This window comes from Peromyscus eremicus, chromosome 19, assembly GCF_949786415.1.
Source record: "Peromyscus eremicus chromosome 19, PerEre_H2_v1, whole genome shotgun sequence".
Lineage (NCBI taxonomy): Eukaryota > Metazoa > Chordata > Mammalia > Rodentia > Cricetidae > Peromyscus > Peromyscus eremicus.
In genome coordinates this window covers 33,668,653-33,685,294 of record NC_081435.1, presented here as the reverse complement: position 1 = coordinate 33,685,294, position 16,642 = coordinate 33,668,653, and the positions used below count along the sequence as shown (strand labels likewise).

Below are 16,642 nucleotides of genomic sequence, written 5' to 3'. Positions count from 1 at the left end.
CTTTGTTCCACTGTTTTCAGTCTTTATTAAGGCATTTACGCATAGCCTTTTAAGGTCCCTGAACATATTCTTATTTGCTATTCTAAAGTCCACCTAAAATTCTTACCTAACATTTTAGCAGGTAGTTATTATAAACTATAAACTCTCAAAGATATCTTGCTCCTTCCCAACTTATCACAGTTTTAACTATCTTTCCCAATTATTTTACAAAGTCTATCAGTTTTTTTTTTTGTTTTGTTTTGTTTTTGTTTTTTTGAGACAGGGTTTCTCTGTGTAGCTTTGCGCCTTTCCTGGGACTCACTTGGTAGTCCAGGCTGGCCTCGAACTCATAGAGATCCACCTGGCTCTGCCTCCCGAGTGCTGGGATTAAAGGCGTGCGCCACCACCGCCCGGCCGGTCTATCAGTTCTTAAAAGGACTCAAATATAGGGACTACAGTAATGGCTCAGAGGCCAGGAACACTTCATGATCTTCCTGAGGACCCAAATTTGGTTCCCACATCCCCACGGATGCCTCACAACTGCCTATAACTCCAACTTGAAGGAATAAAATACCCTTCTCTAGACTCCAGACAACTGCACTCACATGACATACACTCATACATACACATAAGTTTTAAAATAAAAAGCTTAATAATTAAATTTTTAGGGACCATCCTCTTCAAATGCCCTAGCACTTAGTCTACATTGACCTAATTATGCTATACTACACAAAACAAAATTGCCACCTTCAAGCATATAGGATCTACCTAAGCAGCAAGAACTATAGCTGATGCATCTAAATAAGCCATTATAAAGTATACTAACTACTTATTATCAATAAAGGCTTCTGAACTGCTCCCAGTGAATTAGTAATAACAAATATTAAAATTCTCTCAAAGATGAAAGGACTAATTGAAATCAAGTTTCTCAGCTTACTACTTTTCTACAAAGATACAGGCAAATGATGCCTGGCAAACAGCAAGTGTTTCCATTTGCTAGATGGAAAACTGTTAGCATTTGAAGACAAGGTACTCTTTGCAATATGCAAAAATGTTTCAATATGGTATAAATCCCCACTTCTGAATAGAAAATCCATAGTTAACTGATTTTATGCTAAAGTATTTTAAACATTTTATACTCAACACTTCTTGAGATTTTTGCCATTTGAAAAAGGTTACTGATACATATGAATATTCTTCAAGGTAACTGAAATTCATTGGTATCTCAGAAAGTATTACCAACTTGGGTTTCTTCAGTCTTAGTATCAGAAAAGTGTCTAAAGCAAGTTTTAAACAAAACAATCATGACTGTGCTTATAAGAGATTTAAAATGTTACATGTGAATGAGGAAAGGTATCATATACCATGTCTGAATAACTTCATAAAATTTCATTTAATAAGTATATTTAAAATTCATTTCTTCAAAACACAGCATTTTAATTACATTCAAATTATATTTACTCTAACAACAAATGCATCACTTATTTATAAGGATAGATATTACAAAACAGGTGAAAATTTAAACAAGTTTTATTTTTAAAAGTCCTTCCAAATTTAGAATCCTGAAAAGTTCTACATATACACCTTAAAAAAAGTATGTTATCAGGAAAACTGTAAGCTTTTTTAATAGGAAGAGAAATGTAATACACATACAATGAAGCATAATTCACTTTGGTTCAGCTTACAGGTATGTCTCAAAGTGTGTGAGTGGGTGGGTGAGTGAGTGTGTGTGTGCACATGTATGCATTCATATATTACATATTTATCTCTATAACACAATTTCTAGTGCAGACAAAAGTCACAGCTTATATCCTAAAGCAATGCACCAGTATGTTTTCTCAGAGAAAGTAGAAGAGTTCTCAAGACTTCATGCCAATCCATGATGTTTCAAGTCTTTGTTCTCAAATATAGAACCAGACATTTGTTTTCATCTTTAAATTCATTTTATAACAATGACTCAAACGCCATGAAAAGCACTGTCAAGCCTGCTCTATTTAGAGCTCAGTAACAGAGACACGCTGTTGTTTTTGTCCTGTACTTCTACTCTCTAAAAGTCTAAGGAAACTGTTAACCAGTAGTAGGAAAGACATCCAAGTTACTCTGAGATGATAAAGAAACATGACACTTGGCATTCACACAGACTTAGAAAAATAAATGCCCCATTTATATAAAACACGGGTGAGAAAAAAAACACTGAAAAGTAAATGGAAGAAGACAAAGAATTGTGGTCCTTGTGAACTTTAGTTTCAAAGACATACAGCAACCAAGTTACCAATAACCGCTGGGCACTTTTTAAAGACATAAAGAATTATGGTCCTTGTGAACTTTAGTTTCAAAGATATACAGCAACCAAGCTACCAGTAACTGCTGAGCATTTTTTTAAAAACTTGTATGAATGTCCATATATTTTAGTTTTCTAAACTGGGTTTCTGTAGCAAAACAAAGAGGCCATAATAGTAATAGTTATGTGAAGGTTGCTTCATTGGAAGAACAAAAGAATGAGTATACTGTACATCCGTTAAAAAAGGCAGGACCAGGAATAAAATTAAGCACTGGGTTGATCAAGGGCAGAGAGAAACTACCTTTCTTCAGATTTGATTTCATTCTGTAATCAGAGAAAATAGCATTCCTTCTGTTTTCTTCACTATACCTCAGGTTAAAAATAACAGAATGAATAGCCCTTATAAATAACTAGATCTATGGAGATAATTTAAATTTTTAGTTTTTTGGTTGTTTAATGATAAACCTAAAAGCCAACTCTTATAGAATGATGTTTAGATGTACTGATGTATTCACGCCTTTCCTGAATTAAACAGTCAGCAATAAGAGCTTGGCATAGCCGGACAGTGGTGGCACACGCCTTTAATCCCAGCACTCAGGTGACAGCAATAGGCAGATCTCTGGGTGTTCGATGCCAACCTGGTCTACATGGTATACATATAGAGCTAGTTCCAGGACAGACAAGGCTACACAAAGAAATCCTGTCTGGAAAAACCAAAACAAAATAAATAAATTAAAAAAAAGTTTGTCATCATCAACTGAATGTTTTAAAGAAATGTTTACATTCAAATTAAATTAAAGTAAGTATTGTTATACCAAATATCAAAATTGCTGTTTCTTTCATCAGAAACATATAATTAACATTATATAATCATTGCCTAAAATCACTACAAAAATTCAAATGATCTTTTCATCTATATGAAGATGATGATTCTGAAGTAACACTCTAAGCTACAAGACCCACTCATGACACACAACACCTCATCAAGGTTTCAACAAGTCAGTGCATTCAGTAGTTACAATAGGCATAATGCTCTTCCATAGCCAGGAGTTCTGAAAAAGTAAAAAGAAAAAGAAAAAGGTAAATAATCTGAAAGTCATCCTAATGATAACAAATACTGCAAGTAGTTCCCAAGCCAAATATTGTATAACCTGAATGTCAATGTCAATCCGCTGTAGCTTTTTCTCCCAATGGAAGACGTTCCCATAACTGGAGCAACTGTTCACCAACCTGAGGTTCTAGCTCCTAGATAAGTCAAAAGTTAAAATAAACATTAAAAAATGGGCAGTAAAAAAATATGTGGACAAAAAGGCAAAAAAAAATCACTTTAAATTTCATGTTTAAAAAATCAGATCATAAAAAAAGAAAAAAATCAGATCATGCTAGTATCAAACAGTACATACTATTTCTTATAGAGTTAATAATCAGATTTAAAATTCTACTTAGTGTGAAAATCTTGCACATTTTTTGTGATAAACTGGCAACAGATTTCCATGTAATCAACTTGGAATTTTGTCAGATGGAAACAATGAATTTTATTTTAAGTGGAGATTCAAGAGAAGCACTAAATTTGAACTTCCAAAAGTTTGAAACCTAAATGTTTTAAGGCTTTCTCCCTAAAAAGGCATCTTAAGTGACTACATATTCCTTAGAAATTACTTAATTTAAACCAAAATTAATACATTAAAACGTTATGATATGAATAAAAAGAATGCCACTTTTTCCTCCTACTGTGGCACGGATGATACCTCTAAAGAGTATCTAGAAAGAACTCAACTCTTTCCCCAGGGTGGTTTGAAGTAAGCCACAATGCTTCAAATAAATTATTGGATGTAATTTTTGGTAAAAACTAACCCCTGAATCTCCTTTCTCCCATATAATTGGGACCAATAGCTCACTGTATGTTACTAAGAACAGATTACACAAGGCAGCTAGCACAGTATTTTGGCACTATTCATTAATTCTCATTGTATTACTAGCTTAAATGCAAAGAGGCAGCATCAAAAAAGCAAAGGAGACAGAAATAAAGCAAGCCACTAGAATTAAAAGGCTACAATTTACATAATGTGCTTAAACACCAAGGAAGCTGACGGTGCTGTCAGCTTGAGACTTCAGTCAAACTACCCAGGATGGGACTCTGCTTTGGTCACATGTGTCACTGACAACAGAAAGCTCCATGAAGTGACTCATGAAAAATTTCAAACAGCAAGAAACAAAACAACAAAATATTTTAAAGGATCTATAAGACATTTGCTAGCAGATTTTTATGCTCTTTATAAATCAGAACCACTCTTGCTCATGTGTCTATGGTATATGCACTTTATATTTATCCATTTTCTTCTCTGAGCAGTAACAACCAAAGAAAAGAAAATCAAAAGAAATCACGTAAGATGCCAGTATATACCTGGCCGTCTCTGCTTATCTGGACTTTCTTGTTGTCATTCCAAGGGTTGAGTAAATGGTGTGCAAACTGAAAGGGTAGGCTTTCTTTCCGTATCCACTCCACTTTAAATACTCCGCCTAGTCCAGCTGACCCCCAGTCCTGACTCTTCTCCCTTCCTATCTCAGAAGACATCCTAGAAAATCCCTGTATAAGAAAGGAAGGGAAAAGAAGGAAGCAAAGATGATATTAAAATATATATATATATATATATTTTACCCAATGGGGGTAATTATTATTTTTAAAGAATTTTAAAGAAAAGATACAATATTAAAATAATATAAATTTATCAAGAACCAAAAAGACCTTTATCAAATTTTGGAAGAAACTAATTCTAGTCTAATGTAATTTCAAATATTAATAGCTTCTAAATAATGTATCGACAGTTATAAATCAGCATTTATTTTATAAAAAATAATCAAATTTGTAATTTTTATTATGAATACCATAATTAAATATGAAATAATTCAACAGTTTGCAAGTTAAGTCAAAGGTGGTTAAGAAACCATCTCAGAGACAGAGATGGCTCAATGGTGAAGAGCACTAGCTGCTCTTCCAGAGGACCTGGGTTCAATTCTCACCATCCATGTGGTGGTAGCTCGTGACCATCTATAACTCCAGTTCCAGGGGATCTGACTCCCTCTTCTGGCCATTATGGGTACTGCAGGCATGTGGTGCACAGACATTTAGGCAAAACTTTTATCCATACAATAGAACATAACTTTGAAATTTCTTTTAAAAGGAAGCATGGTCTTTTCATTGTCAATAACTTTTCTAGTCCACATAAACATTTTATAAAGACAAAGCTTCTCGGCATTTCATCCACCAACAGATCCAAAGCTGCTGTCAGAACTACTCATTTGGAAACACTCTAGTAAGTCAAGGTAAAAGCAGAGTTCTATCGCCCCCTTGCAGAAATTGAAATTGACCTCACTTCCAGTCACACCACAGACAATTTTATTGTACCCCAATACAATAGAAATCTAGGGTTTGGTTTGGTTTTTCTCTGAATTTGAGAGTGTAACCTACAGGCAAAACAAAGCCCATTTTATTGATTCAGGATGGCTTACCTGGAAATGTCCAGATCCTTGAACAGAAAATACCAAGTAAACCATGCTGCTCTCCCAAAAGGCTCGATTTAACTTCCGCTCATTACTAGGGGTTGTAGACCAGATACCCTTCTGTTGAGAAATTTCAAGGTTTCTCAGATTGCTACTCTTCATTATGAAGTAACGAATAGGCATGTTTGGTCTCGGTGAAGGAGATTTTGAACCCTATGAAAGAATGTATATATGTTCTTGAAAGGTAATTTGACCTTTCAAAGCCAGTCGGCTCTCATAAATAACATCTTTATAAACACATAAACTTTAACAAATATTCAACAAATGTAAATAGTTGTAATGCTTTAAAATCTTTACAAGGCTTAATCAAAATGAGGTTAAAAAGCCAAAAAGAACTTAGGTCCAAACATCTAAAATGCCTAATATCAAGAAAGGAACTTTATTAATTTTAATTTATACTTAGAATGAATTTTCAGAAAATGTTTTTAAAACCTTGCAGTTCTGAAAACAAAACCAAAATTGCTCCAGTTTCTGCCTAGAGGCAGTTTCAAGATGACAAAGCGGACAGTCCAGTACTCTCACTGAAGCTTAGACACCGAAGTGACTAGAATGGGCACAGCAATGTAAAAAGGAGCTGCACAAAGAGCTCCAGAGAAACTGAAGAAGGGTCCCTAAAAGTGGATGGCTAGGCACTGTATAACCTGAATGTCAATGTTCAAACAAAAGAAATGTGCTGAGAGTAGGCAAAAAATGGAAGGAAAGCAGTACACTAAATAATTCCCCCGTCTCCCACATGGTTGGGGATATTTGATATCCTCAGCCAGAGCGGACACCTTGTAATACATAGTGCACTTGCCCACACCTGCGGACTGGAAGAAAACTAATACCAAGACAAAGACTGCTCAGGACTTACTGTAACACTTCTTTTAATCAAATCTCAAAAGGATTATTAAACTGACAAAATAGCTCAGCAAGGTACAGTGCTTGCCAAGAAAACATCCTGACCTGAGTTTAACCCCTAGAACCCATGGTGGAAGAAGAGAACTGACTCCTGAAAGTTGTCTTGGTATGTGAATGCACACGTGCACAGGCATGTACATGCACACATACAAATAATTTTTTTATAAGTTAAAAAGTATTAAACTGGAGCTGGGTGTGGTGGTGCAGGCTTTTAATCTCAGCACTCAGGAGGCAGAGGCAGGAGGATCTCTGTGAGTTCTAGGCCAGCTGGTCTACAAAGCAAGTTCCAGGAGAGTCAGGGCTACACAGAGAAAGCCTGTCTCAAAAACCAACAAAACAAAACAAAAAAGGTATTAAACTGATTGTAACTAGCCTAAATAACAGAACAAAATTTAACACTATTTAAAGGAACACAACAAAAATCTAACAGTCAAACAAATTTATAAGCAATGCATAGAAAATAAAGAATAGGACCCATAACCAGGAAAAAAAAATCAATACATGCAGTCTCACATGACAGATTTTGGAGACAGTGGACAAGAATGGTAAAGAACCTGTTATAAATTGTGTGAATGATGTTTAGAAGATTAAAAAAACCCACAAATACTATAAAAATAGGTATTTTTAAATAGCAGAAGATATTAAAGATACATGGGGAACCTTGAGACATAAAATAGTAACTGCAAATAATAACATTACAAAAAATGAACAGTTTACACTCAAAATAAAAATATCAAAGCATGTTAAAACAAATGCCTTAGATATACAGAAAGTTCTTATAACTTAATTTAAAAAAAAGATAACCCATAAAGAAGAGCATAAAATGAACAAAAATTTGAATAAATAATTTACCAAAGACTATATACAGAATGGTGTGTGAGCACAAGAAAAGAGGCTGAACATCACTAGACACTTGGGAAATGCAAATTAAAACAACAATGAACCATCACTATACAGCCCACTAGAATAACTAAGTCATAAAATGAAAAGTTTTGTCAATTTGGAACAAAGGAAATACTTATAGATTGTTGCAGAAAATGGAAAATAGTTCAGCCATTTTGAAAAGCAGTGGGGTAGTTTCTTGTAAAGCTAAACAAGCATTTACTATACAACTTACAATCCCACTCCTAGGTATCCAACACCAAATAAAAACATCTACATACAAAGGCTCCATTCAAATATTACAGCATCTTCAGTAAAAAAAAAAAAATAGAGTAACCTAAATGTACACATCAGCTGGTAAATATGTAAACAAACCATGGCACATTTATACAACGGAATTACTACTCAGAGAAAAAAATAACTGTTACACTCAACAGTATAGGTGAATCTCAAAGCATTGCATTAAGTAAAATAAACTAGACACAAAAAGCACGATTCCATCTACAAGCCATTAAGAAGAATGAGCAGTGGTTACCGGGGTATCAAGGTAATAGAAATGTATATGACTATGGTATCATTACAGTTATATACACTTGCCAAAATTCACAGAAGTTGTTCAGTTGGAACTGATCATTTTTCTATTGCATCTCTGTGTGTGTGAGGAGAGGTGTTCATGTCACAGCACATGGAAAGAAGAGGACAACCTGCAGGCCTCCACTCTCTCCTTCTGCCAGCTGGGGCCCAAGAACCACTCAGGTCATAGGGTTGGTGGAATGCATTTTACCCACTGAGCCATCTCAGTGGCCCATAAACTAGCAAGTTCTTTGAACAAAGTATACCTTCATAAAGGGGTTTAAAATAAGCTCCCCAAAATAAAATGTAAGCACAGAAATGTTCTTTCTTGTTATTTAGCAAGTGTTCAGCCGACATAGTTTACCAAAACACAAGTAACTCACCATCAAATACTTCCTTATCCATGTACTCGTAACACAAGTAAAAATAAACACTTTCTGAACATGTGAAACCACTAACATCATTTTTAAAAGACAGTTTTCAATTCCATATCAAAATTTTCTATCTTTTATATTTTATTTTTTAATTTTTATTTTATATGTTTAAAATAATCACTGAACCACAGAAAACACTTGAAAGAATTATAAACCAATTAATATCAAGATAGTATTTTGTTCTAACCAAAAAGTTCTATAGAAATAAAAAAAAAAATGAGCTGCATGGCTATAAGCCATCAATAAATAAATACACTAAGTGGTAGGAATGAGAACACAGGCCACAGTTACCAAAGTACAAGCTTTATAATTCTGTATAACTATGTACATGAGGTGGGCTGTGAAGCCGCTCTTTCCTACAGCTTGTGGATGCCCTACCTTCCCTGAGGACGGAGGAGAGGGACTAGCACAAGGACTTGGGTAACTGCTGCTGTCCGTAGATTTCACAGATGATTGATCTGATCGGTCATCAGTGCTCCGTTTAGGATGTAAAATTCCTCTGTCTTTGTACTTCTGAGGTGGATGTAAGGCTGGAGATGGAGATTTCATCAGTACTCTTGAGCAAGAAGAAGCACAGGTCAGTTATATATGAGTTTATAATACAAAGGGAATGCTATTTCAGTCCAAAATCCCAATAACATATACAATGTTTGGAGTACTTTTAAGGGAATTTCATTTTTCTATTTACATTAATAAAAAAGAAAGATGGGACTAGAATGGACTAGGAGTGTAACATAGTGATATAAAACTTACCCAGCAAGCCTGAAGCCCTGGGTTGATCCCCAGCACCGCAGTGAATAAATAAATGAATATGTAAAACTATATATATATATATATATATATATATATATATATATGAAAGAGTTGGGAGGTGGGAAGATGGCTCAGTCAGCGAAGTGCTTGCTACATGTTGTGACTTGAATGTAAAATGTCCCCATAGGCTCTTCTGTTTGACCACTGTTACTCAGCTGGTAGTTCTGTTCAGAAGGTTATGAATACTTCAGCAGCTGAGCCTTGCTAGAAGAAGCAAGGCACTGAAGTCAAGCTCTAAGGGGTTATAGCCTCACTACACTTCTTATTCTTTGGTGAAATACGACCAGACAACTTCCTGCTCCTACATCCAATCCTGCCATGCCTTTCCTCCCTGTTGCCAGGTCTTCCCCAGCACGATGGACTCTATCCATCATGGAAATGCAAGTCAAAATAAATCCTTTCTCCTCTAAGTTGTCTTCGTCAAGTATTTGAAATGAATCTACCATGCAATCATGAGGACCTGAACTCAATCTCCAGTACCAATATAAAAAGCGGTGTCTGTAATCTCAGAACTAGGGTGCCAAAGAGAGGCAAATCCCTGGGTTTTGCTCCCCAGCTAGCCAAATAAGGGAGGTCTAAGTTCATTGAGACCTTGTCTCAAAAGTGAAGGTGGAAAGCTACTAAGGAAGACATCCAATATTAATTTCTGACAATGGCACACACATATGCGTGTGTGCGTGTGCAAACACACACACACACACACACACACACACACACCAAAACAACAACAAAAAACAACCACAGATTATAGGGTGCATTTTAAAAAACGAGGTAAAAACAACATTCTAAGAAATCGGAAATGGTACTGTGCATGTAAAATAAACTTAAAAATGGTAGTATACTAACATGGAAAGAATACTGGACTAGAGTGAAGAGAATGAAATCTATATACTAGAAGGACACTAAATGAGCATATAACCCAGTGAATGTGAACTTTAATTTGTTAAATTAAAAAGTTATCTTAATGAACTCTAAGATTCTTCTAAAATTCTATAAATACCACAAATATCATTTAATATTTTTTTTAATTTAAAAAAATGCACAGTATGTACTCTGTGGTATAATCTGTGGTATATTCTGGTTTCAGTATAAGGTTTTCAATATCGTCTAAAAATACTCTTGCTAAACCAGAGATATAATCAGACCTTGAAAGCTACCCACTAATTTACACAGAATAAATAGAGTATAAGATTTAATGATGCTAGCTGAAAACAGACAAGTTCAGTATGTTGGGCATCTCACAGCAGCACTGACCTAATTTCTAAAGTAAGAGGAAATACTCCATATGGCCATATACTAAAAAAATCTTAACACCCTACGTAGTATGTACCCCGGATTCAAATAAATGTACAACATATAGCGAGTGGGAAAATTGTTATTTTGATGGAATGAAGAAACACTACCTGCTTTCTTCACTGCTGTTGTCCTTACATCCAACAGGCACTCAGTGTGTCACTGAAGAGGCAGCATGCTCTTCTGTAGGAGTGCTAGCTAGGAGGACTAACAGTAGGTAGTGCTGTAGGAAAACCGCTCCTTAAAGAGCACTGCCAGCGTTTCCTAGTCAGTGTGTCTAGACTAAAGTGGATCATTTCAGAACTTGTTATCTTCCAAAAAGACCTTAAATTTACGGATTCTGGATATGCAACATTTTCAGTTTTTTCTTGAAAGAATGGCACCACCTTAGAATCATTCATATTCCCTTAGTACTTACAAGAAACATCTTAAAGTAATGAACTCCATTTTATTGTGATCTTTTACATACACTACATTATGTATGATTAGGAAGCAGTACAAACAGGTCATTGTCCTGGAGAAAATGTACCCATCTATATCAAGTACTAGATTCACCTTTCTGCAGTAGTGGCTCCATCAGCAAACTCGGTGTCAGCTGAACTTTTCCTGCTGTTATTGGATCTCCAAGAGGAAGCCAAAGGAAGTTCTTCTGAAGACATGGGTCTTGGCCTCTGGCCAATTCCAGATGGTTGCTGTAAACCTGCAGACTGCTCTTCAGTGCTTAAAACAGCGATAATTGCCCGTATGGTAGCTTCATCGACTTGAGACCAAGGTTTAGATGGAGCTCTCATCCGGCGTAAAAACAAGCTATGCCACTTCTGTCTGAGGTGCAGCAATAAACTGGCAGCCTGTAATCAAAGCATCCTCAGTTCAAATACAAGCAAAATGTGTATCATAAATTAAGAAGGTTCTTGACATTAGTTATGGTCTATAACTGTCTGTATAAGGAACTACCTTTATCTTACATTCAAGATAATTTTCTATTCACTTCATTCATTCTGTTGCATAAATGAAATTTTTAGCGATCATATTATATTCTAGGCACTAGAGACACAGAAGGAAAGAAAACAGCTAATAATGGAGATTGTAAACACTGATGATGGTAGTGTGTGGTTAATACTGAAAAGGCAGCAGTTAGGTAAATAAGGAAAAATGCAGCACTTAGCCTATCCATATCATACTTTAGCATCTATAGAGCATCTGAATGACGATGGTCAGGAATCAAATGGATGCATTAAGAAGGCCTAATCTAGAGACAGACTTGAGAGACATAAGTGCCATCAGTTCTAAATCTACAAAGACATAAAGTTAGCAGGAATTGTGTAGAGCGAGAGTGAAGAAAATAGCAAGGCACTTAGAAGCAGAAAATTTATTTAAAGCATAAGCACCTGAAATTTAAAGCACAGCACACAGGCAAAAAGAAATGACTACAAAGGAAGAAGAATAAAAAAGGACTGACTTTATTTAAGACAGAGAATTTGGAGCAGGATTCATGAGGAAAAATATAGAGAGGCAGGATTAAAAGGGGAGGAGATACACAATAGTGCCAAGTAGAGCAGGTTATCAAAGACAGACTGGCATATAACACGGAAGTAAAGGACTGATGGGAATGGGAACAAGACTGCAGTATGCTCATGTGATAAATACATGAATAAGAGGAGTGATGGATAAAGAGAAAAGCTAGCCAGTGCTGAACACTGACAACGCAGTTGTGTCCCCAAATGGACAGAGAATGGTCATAAAAAAAAAAAAAAAAAACGGCCTGGAATAAGAAAAGACTGTGTCAAGAAAATCTTAAATTTGAAAAACAAAAATTTCTCTCTCCCAATTTAGTTATGAAAACAAAATGAACTCATATCTTTCTCTAATAAAATGGCAAAAATCAATGATGTTCTGTACTCAATACTCAATTATTACATATCCAGAAATACTAAAGTATTACTACTATGGCTTAGATGATCTTGGGCCCTCTAAAAATGTATGTTGAAACTTAATTCCCAATGTAACAGTAATGGAAGATGTGATCTTCAGAAATGACAATGATTAGACATCCTTCTAAAAAGATGACAGAGTCTATGTCTTTTGCCCTTCAGCTTTCCATCATATATGGACACACTATTCTTCCCTGTTGAGGACACAGGGTTTAAGCTGTCATCTGGTTAAACATAGTAACCCTCACCAGCACCCTGATCTTAGACTGAGGAAGTTCTTGTTTTTAAAAATTACTCAGCCCATGGTACTGTGTTATAGCAGCACAAACAAAGCAAGATAATAGTTAAACATAGACTCTGGGCTGTATCTACATTATTTTGAGTCCTCAGACAGAAGAAAAACTCAGTGTGGCAGAGAATGTATGATGGCTCTATGAAAACTGAAAAACAAGCCATAGGTATTTTCTAATACTATGGGATCAATATTGAAGATAAAATTTTAGCATGCTATTTCAATTCATATCAACTAAAAAAAAATTATGTCCTATTAAAAAGCAACTTACCTCTGGCTCTAGTTTGAAATTAAGCCACTCATCAAGTTTCAAAGCAGCCAAATTAGCAGTAGTTCTGTCCTCCATTTCACTGTCACTACTGTCATTGGGAATGCCATCAGCTGTCACAACACACATGGAAAAAATGCATCACTTTACCTTCTTACAAAATGGCAGAGCCACAGAGCAGATATTCTTATGTGCAAAACTCCTTTTCACAGTCTAACAATTCATTCAGGAAGTTCATCTAATCAAACAGATTATAAACTTCATCTAAATATATAAAATATAGACCAAATAACACGTCAGGCTCAGTGCTGCACAAGCCTGACATGTTGTTTGACGTCCAGAATCCATGGTGGAAGAAAAGAACAGACTCCAGAAATATAACCAATCTTTATAAAAGTTACCAAGAGTGTAGTACTAAACCTAATATAAAGTACTGTTTAATAAAACATACTGAACTTTCTGAAAGAAAACAAAATTAAAGTTAAAAAAAAAGAGCTGTTGCATTCAAAAAGGAGTACAAGATAACAACCGAATATTAAAAACAGGGACAATTATCAAAGAATATTTTAGCAATATAAAGGCAGCAAAGAGTTACAGGTAGGTCCTTCATGAACAGATACTGAATTTATTGGTAAACAAAAATACTAAATCAGTGTCCGGTGTAAATATAATAGTTGCATTAAAGAAGATAAAGGATATACATAAGGCTTACATAAAGATTCCAAATTTAATAGGCATCTTTAAGTGTTCTAGAAAATGATACATAAATACAATTCAATAAGTGGTACAGATAAGGGAGAAACACTCCCAAGAGAGGAGGAGGAATACATTAAATCAAATCTACCTCACTGAGAAAAATATATCTTAAAACTCAAATTACAGAAAATAAAAATATCACAGCAACAGAAAAATTATTTTCTCAACTCTGAAAGTAAATAGTATAAGATCAATCAATCTGAATATATAGTAATCAAAACAACTTAAAGTGTGATAGAAAAAGGCTAATACTTTTAAAGCCATAAAGCCATATTCCTAAATTGGCAGGATTAATATTATGAAAATGCCTATACTAGTAAAAGCCATCTACAGATTTCAATGCAATTTCTAGAAATCTCAAGGACATTCTTCATTGAACTAAAGAAAAATACACTAAAATTCGTATGGAAACACCAAAAAACTATGGATAGCAAAGCACCTTTAAGGAAAAAGCACAGCTGAAGATCTCAACATTATTCAACCTCAAAGTATACTATGGAGCCATAGTGATAAAGACAGCATGGTACTCTCACACAGACAGACTTGTAATAGATGACCAATGGAATGTAACAGACAACCCAGAGACAAACCCAAACAGTTCTGGATGTCTAACTTTTGACAAAGGTAACAACAACAACAACAACCAAAAACCACTGGAAAATAGAAAGCCTTTGTAACAAATCTTGCTTACAAAACTTGTGGCACATAAATACAATGGAAGTTGTTCAACCGTAAAGAAAAAGAATGAAATTAGGCATGCCATTTCTCATTCTACACAAAAATCAACTTAAAATGGACCAAAGATAAAACAAAAAAACACTTAGAATGTTAAAGAAAAATCACAGGATTTGTTAAATAAAAATCACAGGGAAAAAACTTCAAGACATATGTCAAATTCCTGAACAGAATCCCCACAGCACAGGAAAAAAGCCTCAGCAATTGACAAATATGATTACATAAAATTAAAGTTTCTGCATGGCAAAACAAATTATCAGAATTAACAATCTTCAAAAGGAGTTACTTTCTAAAATAAATAAAGAACTGCAAAATTTAAAAAAAAAAAAAAAAAGAAAGAAACTCCTGACAATCAGTATTGGCCAATAATCTGAACAAAGATCTCAGAAAAAGCAACACAAACAAGCACTAAGCAATTTAACAGTGTTCAACAGCTAGCTATCAGAGAAATCCAATTTAAGACTACATGGAGATTCTATCTCACCTTTGTCCAAATGGCCACCATCAGAAAAATAAAGACAATAAATGCTGGCAAGGATGGACGAAAAGAGGAGCCCTTATCAACTAAGGCCACTGTGGAAATCCGTCTACTGGCATCTCAAAAGCTAATATAGAATTAGTATATGTCCAGCTATACCAACCATTTGCACATACCCAAATGTTCCTTGCACTCTTCTGTAGAGATGTGTTTATACTATTCTTTTCACAAGAGTAAGGAAGTAGAATCAGCCCCGATGTCCATCAACAGATAATGAAAAATGTGGCACATAAATACAATGGAAGTTGTTCAACCGTAAAGAAAAAGGAAATTTTCAGAAAAATCTGTGCAACTGGAAAACATTATATTAAGTAAGGTAAACCCAGGCTCAGATGTTAGCCTCTAACTATGCAGCTCCTAGCCTGTTATCTAAATGATAGTAAATGGATAAAGGCCAGGAAACTAGAAGAGAGCCTGCTAGGGGAAACAAGAAAAGCGCCTTGAGGGAGGATATGGGGAAGACAAGACAAGAAAATGGAAGGGAAACCAAGGGACAGAAGGGTACTGAGAGGAAGTGGGCAGAGAGAAGGGAGGGGACTAGGGCTCAGAGAATCAACTAAATATTATGTTAAACCCCATAAGGAAGCCTATTACTCTGTGAGCTAATTTATAAAATAGTAATAATTTTAAAAAATTAAAATATAATTCAAGTTTTATAGAAAAATAGTAATATCTAAATAAGCAAATGGGCAAAAGATGAAAAAAACAACTGTAAGGAGATTTATCTCTTGAAAAGAACAGACTCAAAAGTACAAATGAAATCTTTAATGTTTTAAATTATTCTAAACATTAGCACCTAATGATAGCAACCTTAAGAATAGAGCCATTTACTCTGGATGGCCCGGGTATAAGGAAGAACCATAAATAACATTGACATGTATTTATCAAGTAATTACTTGATAAATTTTAAGTCAAAGAAATTATTAAATGAATGAAAGATGGCAACGAACCAAAACTCCCACCATAGCAACTCTCTTAGGAGTCACCTGCCATGGTTTGTTTGTTGGAAGTTTTTGGAATGAATCTCATTGTGTAGCCCTGACTAGAACTCAGTGTAAACCAGACTGGCCTTGAACTTACAACCATCCTGCTGCCTCTGCCATGCAAGAACTGGAATTACAAGGGTATACTACCACACTGGGTTCCTATCATATTAATTCTACTCTCACCATGAAATTCAATCTCCTCTGAGTCAATCATGTCATTGAAACTGTTCTTGACAAGACCATTGATAAATGTCATATTGCCAAACCCAACTTACAATTTTCAGTCTTTTCATTTAAAGTAGTGGTTAATAGAGCCAAGCATTTCCTTCTCCCCCCCCTCCCCCCCCCAAGACAGGGTTTCTCTGTGTAGTTTTGGTGCCTGTCCTGGATCTCACTCTATAGATCAGGCTGGCCTCAAAC

The 16,642-nt window shown here is 35.2% G+C and overlaps 1 protein-coding gene across 1 annotated transcript in view; it reads right to left on the bottom strand.

The window, feature by feature from the left end:
• Positions 1–1,491: 1,491 nt before the first annotated feature.
• Ythdc2 (YTH N6-methyladenosine RNA binding protein C2) overlaps positions 1,492–16,642 on the bottom strand; it is a 59,529-nt gene continuing 44,378 nt past the window's right edge. Inside the window, exons 24-30 of the mRNA XM_059246054.1 lie at positions 13,211–13,320; positions 11,272–11,564; positions 8,989–9,166; positions 5,771–5,974; positions 4,665–4,847; positions 3,412–3,505; positions 1,492–3,312 (exon numbers count right to left, since the gene is read on the bottom strand). Coding sequence (XP_059102037.1) covers positions 3,425–3,505; positions 4,665–4,847; positions 5,771–5,974; positions 8,989–9,166; positions 11,272–11,564; positions 13,211–13,320 — 1,049 coding nt within the window. The 3' untranslated portion in view covers positions 1,492–3,312; positions 3,412–3,424. The remainder of the gene's footprint in view (positions 3,313–3,411; positions 3,506–4,664; positions 4,848–5,770; positions 5,975–8,988; positions 9,167–11,271; positions 11,565–13,210; positions 13,321–16,642) is intronic.